This window comes from Astyanax mexicanus, chromosome 3, assembly GCF_023375975.1.
Source record: "Astyanax mexicanus isolate ESR-SI-001 chromosome 3, AstMex3_surface, whole genome shotgun sequence".
Lineage (NCBI taxonomy): Eukaryota > Metazoa > Chordata > Actinopteri > Characiformes > Acestrorhamphidae > Astyanax > Astyanax mexicanus.
This window is the reverse complement of record NC_064410.1, coordinates 21,511,031-21,520,549: the sequence shown is the minus strand read 5'-3', so window position 1 is coordinate 21,520,549 and position 9,519 is coordinate 21,511,031. Positions and strand designations below refer to the sequence as shown.

The 9,519-nt window shown below is 41.5% G+C and overlaps 1 protein-coding gene across 1 annotated transcript; it reads left to right on the top strand.

The window, feature by feature from the left end:
• Positions 1-866: 866 nt before the first annotated feature.
• Positions 867-5,428, top strand: tpbga (trophoblast glycoprotein a). Its single transcript, XM_007253047.4, has 2 exons — positions 867-1,458; positions 3,120-5,428. The coding sequence occupies exons 1-2, from the start codon at positions 1,196-1,198 to the stop codon at positions 3,967-3,969; spliced, it is 1,113 nt and encodes a 370-aa protein (XP_007253109.2). The 5' UTR covers positions 867-1,195; the 3' UTR covers positions 3,970-5,428.
• The last annotated feature ends 4,091 nt before the right edge of the window (positions 5,429-9,519 follow it).

The following is a 9,519-nucleotide window of genomic DNA, read 5'->3' as shown; positions in this document are numbered from 1 at the left end:
AAAATTACTTTATTTCAGTAATTAAAAAAATATGAAACTCATTGTTTAGATGTATTACATACAGAGTGAAAATTATTTATTTATTTTATTGTTGATGGTTGTGGCTTACAGCTAATGAAAACCCAAAAATCATTGTCTCAGTAAATAATCAGGCTTTCTCAGTCACATGACCTCGCGTTCAGTAGCTCCTCCATTTCCACTGGCTGTTGTGTTTACTTGGATCTCCATGGAAACACGCACCAAGAGTGTAATTACAGTGTGTAGCAGTGGACAAATGGGTATTTTATTAAATTCGAGGAGAAGGAACTCAGAGATGTGCATCCGGAGGAGACTAAAATTACGGGAGGACCACAGGGTTCAGCGAAAACAGTACATAATTCAGCCTGTGATTTTCTCAGTGGACTCCAGATGGGTATAAAATCACAGAGGATCCCCCATAAAAAAATTACCCCAGGTCCCCCTGAAAAACGAATTCCTTCCAAATAGGGCTAAAGAATAAAACAACCTAAAACTGAAAACAAGTCACTACTTCGATATACAGTCATTTTTAAAGGAGAAGTCAGAATTGTGAGAAAAGGTATTTGGAGTACTTTGAGGATTTAAAGAGAGTTTATTCCAATTCTGTGAGGTAAAGGTGATGAAGATTATGATTAAACCGCTGCTCTGAGGAGAGTTTCCTCCTCTGGGCGGGAATCTGTTTGTACCCCAGAGTTCGTGTTTAATATGATATTATAAAGGAGGGGGGGGGGGGGGGTCGCTGTACTGAGCGCGGGTCTGATATTAATAAAGAGGTGTGTGGGGGGGGGGGGTGAGGTGGGAGCTCGTGGCCCCGCCCTCTGGACTCAGAGGCGCGAGGCTGCTTTAAGTTCATTGTTCGCGCGGAGCGGCGCAGCGGATGAAACGCGCTATTCTGATGCTAATCGCCGGACGCCCCTCGCGCACACGTGGGGGGGATGCTAAAGGAGCTGAGCGCGCGGCGCGAGCGTTCACAAGCAGAACTTCAGCTCAGGAGGAGCGCGCGCTCGCACGCAGGTTCCGGAGGGTCCTCGCGCTCCCCCACAGTCCGGTCCGGGTGGTCTGAGGAGGGTCTGGACATGTGGAGATCCGCAGCGCTCCGCTGAATGTCCTCGCGCTAGCCGGGTGAGATTTCAGACTGAGGGGCTCGGTTCTCTCTCTACAGCGGAGTTTCGCTAAAATGCCCGAGTTTGGAGTGAGGGTCCTCGTGCTCGCGCTGCTGTGTGTTCAGCCCGCCCGCTCGTCCTCGTGCCCCCCCGGCTGCGAGTGCTCGGAAGCGGCTCAGACCGTCAAGTGTGTGTCCAAGGAGCTCCGGAGCGTCCCGGCCGGAATCCCCGCCTACACTCGGAACCTGTTCATCACCGGCAACCGGATCAGCAGGATCGGTCCAGAGAGCTTCAGGGGTCTGGACAATGTGACCACACTGTCTCTCAGCAATAACAGGTAAAAACCACACACATATACAGCTCTGGAAAAATAAGAGACCAAGATGGGTGAACACAAGCCATCAAACCATGATAAACTGTTTGAATTTTTGCACCAGGAGTGGCATAAAGTTATCCAAAAGCAGTGTGTAAGACTAGTGGAGGAGAACATGCCAAGATGTTAAATAATTGTGATAAATATTGATTTATGAACTCTTAAAACTTTATGAATATGAACTTGTTTTCTTTGCATTATTTGAGGTCTAAAAGCTCTGCATCTTGTTGGTTGTTTCAGCCATTTCTCATTTTCTGCAAATAAATGCTCTAAATGTTGTAGTTTAACATAATGTTAATTTTACTCAAACTCATACCTATTAAATTGAAGTGGTTTCTTTTTTCCCCATATATACAGCTGTTATACTCACAGTTACAAAATACACACAACAACTATGTGTTATGTTGGAGTAACTGTCAATTCAAAACTGATTGCATTCAGTGACAAGAGCATTAAAGAGGTCAAGATGTTGGATGATATCCAGTCCACCTCATCCCCAACTTATCCACTGCTGTATAGCTCATCCTCAATGCTTGGGAGTAGGGGTTGTTGATATGGCCCTAAAATAATATCACAATATTTCAGGATGTTTTTGCAATAATGGTAAATCTTGGCATCTAAATTTGACAAAACATGGCATTTAAAAAATCGAAAACACTATCGCCACCACATAAGTATACAATTGTTGTTTAGTATAAATATAATACATTTAGTACTAACAAACTCATCAATACAAATTTGCCTTGTTTCTACACAGTAACTTAGCAAAGTAATGAAACAAAAATAAGCCACAACAGTAAAGTGTAGCATATTTAGTGCATGCAAATAAATTGCAAACAAACAATTAAATTTAGGTGCATCATTTTCTTCTTTTTTTTCTATGTGTGTCCATTATTTGATGAGAAGACAGTAGGTCGCAGGGGACTTCTAAAGAAAATAGACATACTTTTGACTTATTAAATAACAAAAAAAAACATAGTAGTGAGATTAAGTGATTATGTAAAAGAGCGTAAAAGAGATGCTGCAGCTGACTTTTCCTGAAAATGCACAGTAACTCTTTCAGAACTCTTATTAGACATTACCTGGAGGAGCTGTATGTGTGAACACAAATGTCCGTATCAATTGTAACCGACATTACCCAGACTTTATCCCTCCAGCTCACTAATACAGAGTCTGGGTTGTGTCTGAGTGATCCCATGTGTGAATAAAGCAGGTAATGTTCCAGAAGATTCACAGGGGGGTCGTGTCATGCTGCGTGCATGCATTACACAGGTGCCATCATTTTCCCAAATTATGCAAAACACTTTGTGTAGTGAGAACGCATCTGGCATTGAGAATCTCTGGTTGCTTTCTGGAGTTCACATGTGAAAGGAAGCTCTGGATAAATTTTCTGAAGTTCCTATGTGAAACAGCTCATGTTAACTAGCATGTTCTGCTCTGCGCTTCTACAATGCAAATGATTATTCATATTTTGCACAAGTTTTTCTTGCCACAAAAGAGTATTTAGAAAGTGTTGCATACATTGCATGATTTGCAAGTTATTTTTTGTTATTTCATTGATTGTATTAAAACCGAATAGTAACCTGTTCAGTGATAGACGTTGATTCTCTTTTTCATTTCTCCAGAATATCTGAGGTGGAGTCCCACACCTTTTCTAGCCTGCGCAGCCTCCGATCCCTGGATCTTAGTAGCAATCAGCTGGCGTTGATCCATCCCGAGGCTTTCACAGTACAGAGTCGTATGCTAAAGGAGCTGAACCTAAGCAGGGCACTGTACAACCACTCCGCTGTCACGGACCTGGCCACCTCTTTTCGGTGGAGTGGACTTGAAGGGCTGCATGGGCTGGACCTGTCCAGCAACGGATTGGTCTACCTACCACCTCAAATCTTCTTCCACCTAGGCAACCTGCGGCGCCTTCAGCTGGCCAACAACTCCATTGTGTCTATTTACAACGAGACATTCTCTGGCCTGGGGCAGCTGGAGGAGCTGGACCTTAGCCTGAATGCCCTAAAAACCTTTAGGGAAGAGGGTTTGATGGAGCTGGAGCACCTGCCTGGGGCAAAACTGCACCTCAGGCAGAACCCGTACACTTGCACTTGCGGGATTGAGCCCTTTGCTATATGGCTGAACGCCTCACGGGAGAGGGTAGTAGATGCAGAGCGACTGGTGTGCGTGTACCCTGTGGAACTGAGCAACACCTCTCTGCTGATAGCAGGCGAGATGGTTTTGGGATGCCATCGGGCAGGAGATGGTGACAACCTGGCCCTGCAGACATCTTATGTCTTTCTAGGCATAGTGCTGGGCTTTGTGGGACTAATGTTCCTCTTTGTGCTCTATCTGAACCGCAAGGGCATCAAGAAGCGCATCTACGACATGCGGGATGCCTGCAGGGAGGTATGGGAGGGGTATCATTACAGATATGAAATTGACTCAGACCCTAGATTGTCGCAGGTCTCCACCAGTGCAGATGTGTGACATGGACTTTTTTGGACATTTGGACATGCTATTTTGACTCCAAGCTCTTCTAAACATCATTCCTTTTCTAGCACATTTATACCTTTAAGGAACTCTTGAAAGTTTAAAAGTCTGTATGTCTGTATGTGTATATAAATATAAACATATTGCTATGAAAGTAGGCAGATTGGCTCTACCTACTCTAAGAAAAGCATGCACAGCCTTTTTATGTGTTCAGGAGGAGCCATTTACAACAACTCATGCTTCATTATGTTCCTCACCTCTTCCCGCACCATTTAGAACGCTGTCTCACCGTGACCAGGGCGAGCTAGTGGATTACCCCATTAAAAAACAAAATGCACATTTCCACTTCTTTCAACTGTCCATTACTGCCATGTTCTTCGCAGTCTGCTCAGTCAGAGTGCAGCTAAGTGCCTTGGTCTAACATGGGTCATAGACACCCTGACCATAATTCCTTTACGTCAAGATCTAAGAAGAGACATTTGCAGCCTTGTGGAGAGTGGAGTAAGTGTTGAACAAACACATTGATTTCGACAACTTCCACGGCTCTTCTAATGCATGCGGTCGTTGCATGTTCTTTCAAGGCACATTGAGTCACAGAACTGGTCCATCGTCAGCAAGCCCCCCGAGCTCCCCAGTCCCTCTACCCACAGGGAGCCTGTGAAGGAATGCAGCCGCCTTTTTCTCTAAAGCATTCCAAAGTGAGGATCACCGCTTCTAAAGAAAAACGTGTTCTCTTTGTGCCAGATAAACAGAGAGAGCGGGAGAGAAATGAAAAGGAGGATCTTTCAGGGAAAAGGAGCCAGCTGCGGAAATCTCTGGTCCTCTTCTGTTCCTCTCTCGTCTTTTTTCTCCCCTTTCCTTCGGAAGAAACTTTTTGCTTTGTTTTTATTCCTCTCATTTTTATTGTCAGGATGATGAGAACCAGCCCTGGATGAGGGTTTGCTGAAGACAGCAGTAGGCCTGCTGGCCCTTTGAAGGCACAGCCTGGCTCAGCTCCTAGTGAGCTTGGCAGCTTTTTCTGTTTAAGGGACTTTGCGGTGATAAGATACAGATGAAAACTGGAGGGGCTGCCTTACTTAAGGGACCCCCCCTTCCCCCCTTTTTTTGTAAGTAAATGCATGAGACTTCAGATCCTTCAAATATGTACCTGATGTTCTACAGAGCCAATAGCATGGGCTTTGGATGTCATGGTTTCATATGTTTTACAAAACTAAAGCCTGTGAATTATGAATGTGTTTCAAATTTTTTTTTACATTGAAATAATTGTCCTAAAGCACTGCCTGTGCACATAGTAGCAGGTTAGGATTTGCCCTGAACTCAATCAAAATGTTCATTAAAAATTACATTTTTTTTAGATTCTGTGTATGTTCAGGAATCTGACACAAGCTTGTTTTTCTAAAAAAAAAAATTAAAGCACAAACATTATTGTAAGATGTTTGTAAGAATCACTTTGAAATATTTATTTGTGCCTGATTTATGCTAAATGATGCGCCATGATGTTATAAGATTCTTTGCAAAAATCTTGTCTTCCAAAATGGTTAGTTGGTGCTCTTCTAAGTGATGTTGTTTGAAAGTGATACAAAGTCGTCTGCTCGCAATTTAAATCTACCACTTGTCAGATGATCAAACTTTTTCTCCCAGAGTTTATACACACACCAATGAGTCAAAACATTATGACTGAAATGCTGAAGGTTATATGTGTGCCACTAAAATAGCCCACTCTACACAATAAGGTGTTGGCATCAGATCCTGTAATGACTGCCTGTTGCAAAGTGGATCCATCACAGTAGATAAAATTAAATGTAAAGGTTAAAGTTATAAGGCAAACTATTTATTGCTCTAAGGTCTAGTCTAGGTACTTCTGATAGTGGACAGGGTTAAAAATGGACATTACGTCAGGTCTGGAGGTTATTGTGTGTTAGGTAATGTTAAACTCATTGCCCTCACCCACCAGTTGGATGTTCTTGGGTGTCCAGCCCCCTGCTATCTGGTCTTTGATTTGCCTCACTTTAAACCGCTGTCGAAAGTGACTCACCACAATTAAGCAGGAGCACCCACAAGCCTCCAACAGTCAGTTGGCTAAAACCATTTGGCCTTGTCACATTTTCTCAGGTCTCACACCTGGCTATTACTCCTGATTCGAGAATCCGTTTATCAGGTCTTGAGCTGCACCGTTCTTACAGAATACTCAAACAATATATAATTCATCTATGTGTATGTGTCCTGCATCAGACATATTTACCATGCATCAAATACACAAGCTGAATAGCCTTCCTTTGGGCAGAGTTTTCTTCTGCATGCTTAATAAAATAAAAAAAATACAATTTCTGTGTGCGTGTCCTGTCGCTTGTGTTTTTTTTTCTTCTATATTTTGCCAATTAGCTGCTTACTAGAGTTTTTAATCTGTTTCATAGAGTTCAATTATTTTCAATTTCTAGTTCTCTGCATTTGAACACAGCAGTTGTCCTTCACAATGTGTCAAAATTGCATTATAAATGAATAAATAGAAATGATCTAAAATGACCTTCTTCTGTAAAGTTGCTATTTTGAATATATATGCTTTTCTTTGGAAAGTGGCAATATGAGCCATCCCACTAAAATCATTTCTGATTTTTCTGGATCTAAGGGTTTTTCACATTTTTAATAATAATTTTTAGGCAATTCTTTTTGGCAGGGTGGAATATAATGACCAGTCTTTGATGCAAACAATAAAAAAAATCACCAAAACCCTTGAGAAAAACGGTCAGTGTCAGGTTTCGAACAAGCTCTGATGAGGTTTGTGGTAAGAACGTGACCTGACCTTGGTCTGACACAATTATCAAGTGTACTCCACAGGTTTGAGCTGAACGTCTCATATAGCCAAGCATTAATCTGGTGTATTGCCCAGAGAATTGCTTTAGCTATGAGCTAATGCCATCTCTGCCATTGTTTAATTCTAAATGCCACTAAAACATGTGCTAGTGTGTAACACAGGAACTTTTTCCTGAATTTACCCAATAAGCAGGGAGAACATTCTGAAAAGGTTTGTTGTGACTTATGTTTGGGGTGCTGTGATTTTTTTTCCCTGTGTGTAAACAAATCAAACTAAAGGAGAATACTCTTCACTTTTACAAACTCGTTAACTGATTCAGACCAGAGCAAATTAGCTTTAGGTGTGAAAACACTTTTAGGCCCTATACAGACAGGATTTGTTTCTCAGGGGGTTATGGGGTATTTTTCTTTTTTATGGGGGGGTCCTCTATGATATTAGTCCTATCCGGAACGACCATGAACATGCTTTTCTCGGACGTTCTCTGAGAAAATTACAGGCAGGATGACCTGCTGTTTTTCGCTGAACTCTGTGGTCCTAATTTTCATCCCGTCCGAACGCATATCTCTAAGTTTTGTCACCTCACATTTAATAAAACAGCTATTTATCCACTGCCACGCACCGTAATTACACTTTGGGTGCACGTTTTCATGGAGATCCACGTAAACACAACCGCGAGTGGAAATGGAGGAGCTACTGAACGTGATGTCATGTGACAGAGAAAGTCAAAGAACTCACTGGTCCTCCAGTGGGTCGAAGTGTAACATATTTTTCACAGACGTCCCCCTGAGAAACCAGTTTGGACAGGGTTTAGTCTGGTTAAATTGGACTTGTTTGTTTAGTTTATTACACCTTTATTAAAGCAGGTATTACATTGTGGTCTGACCTTGACCTGATACAACTATCAAACATACTCTGCAAAATGGAGCTAAATGTCATCTCTACCACTGCTTAATGTTAAACTGCACAAAAGTATACACTAGTCCAGAACACTGGATCTTTTTCCTGTATTTACTTTCTTGCTCCTGCTCCAGACAGATCTGACCAATAGGCAGATAGAACATTCTCACAGGGTTTGTTGTGACTGATTTTTTGTGTGATTTGATTTTACCCAGAGTAAAAACAAACCAAACCAAACTGATTCAGACTAAAACACATGTACATGAATTAGAAGGGTAAAAGTGTGTAAAGTTGCATACAACAAGATTCCTTTGGAAATCCTTAAAATAGAATTGATATTTAAACTCAAATATATCAGCACTGCGTGTACACAATCTGCCCATTGTGTTACCATTTTAATTTGACTAGTTTTCAAAGTAAACCAAATAAAATCCGATATTTGCATAGAGATAAGAAAACAAGTGGGCTTACTGCAGTGCTACAAAGGACTGATCAATTAGCTCATAGCCACAGCAATGAAATGGGCTTTGTCTTCTCTATGGTGAGATGCCCTGTGATAGTAACTTGCTCCATACTCACCCACAAAGCCTTATTATACTGTGTCCTTACACTCCCCCACCCCCTCCCCTCAATAACCAGGCCAGTGGAGCAGTGAAGTCACTGTCATTCTGAGCGAGGACTACTCACAGGAAGCGTGTGAAGATATTGTTGTGGAGGTTTTTTATGCCATGCGTCATATCTACCACATGAACGTCTGAGACGGGCATATTTTTATCACTGAAATTGGGGATGTGCTGTCAGCAGCACCATAAGTCAAGGTAAATAATGGTCTCTGGGGTGGACTCCGGAGGTGTGGACTTCAGAGGTGACACTGAGGCTATATGTTCAGAGGCTGAGGTGCTCAGGGCTCAGTGTATTAGTGTATTTCAGTGTGGAGTCATCAGTTTAAGCTGGTAAGACCAGACCTTTTGACTTTGCTCTGCCCATAACCTAATAAGAAATTGTAACACGGTTTGAGAGGGATTTTATTTGAATTCTACATGTACTGAGTGAGTCAAGAGTTGCAGGACATACTTTTATTTCAGAAACAAAAAGAAAAAGAACATGCTAAATTATGTATCTGAATACCCCAGCAAGTATTGGTTATGGGGGGCTATCTTTTAGGCTATGTCCAAAAACATGGCTGCCATTTTGAAAGCCGCCATATTTCCTGTAGGGTGGAGTCAGCTAAAATGTGACACCTTATTTAAATGACTTACAACACTATTAAAAAAGTGTTGTATGAGACCAAATTATGTTTTTATACATTTAAATGAGTCTTTTAAATTACTTTGTTTAGAAAATGTGAAAAAATATAATTGTTATGAATTTAAGAGAGTTAGAGTATCAGTAGCTATGACACAATATTCAACTCAAATTTTTCACAAAAAAAAATGAGTTCTTTTTCAATTCCAACTTTGTAATTTGAAAGAGCAGGTCATAACATACCACTCTTATTAGTGGTGAGTGAGATTTGCTATGTTGTCCTCATTTGCCATACAATTTCTCTGAAATACTTTCTATGACACTCTGCCCCGTCACCCTTAGCAAACTCTTGATACATTTGTCCCAAATTCCATATAAAAAAACAACAACATAGAGGCCAAGCAGTTAAACAGAATATACAATCTACAAGTTTACCTAAGGTAGCCCCAGGGGAATCACAACACACTGATGGTAAGTGTCATATAAAAGGGGGACACACCCAGTATGCAAATAGATTGTGCCAGAAGCCAATGGAAAAGAAGTGGTCAATGGCAACATCCTAACCCAATTATTATAATTTGGTTCAAATCAAA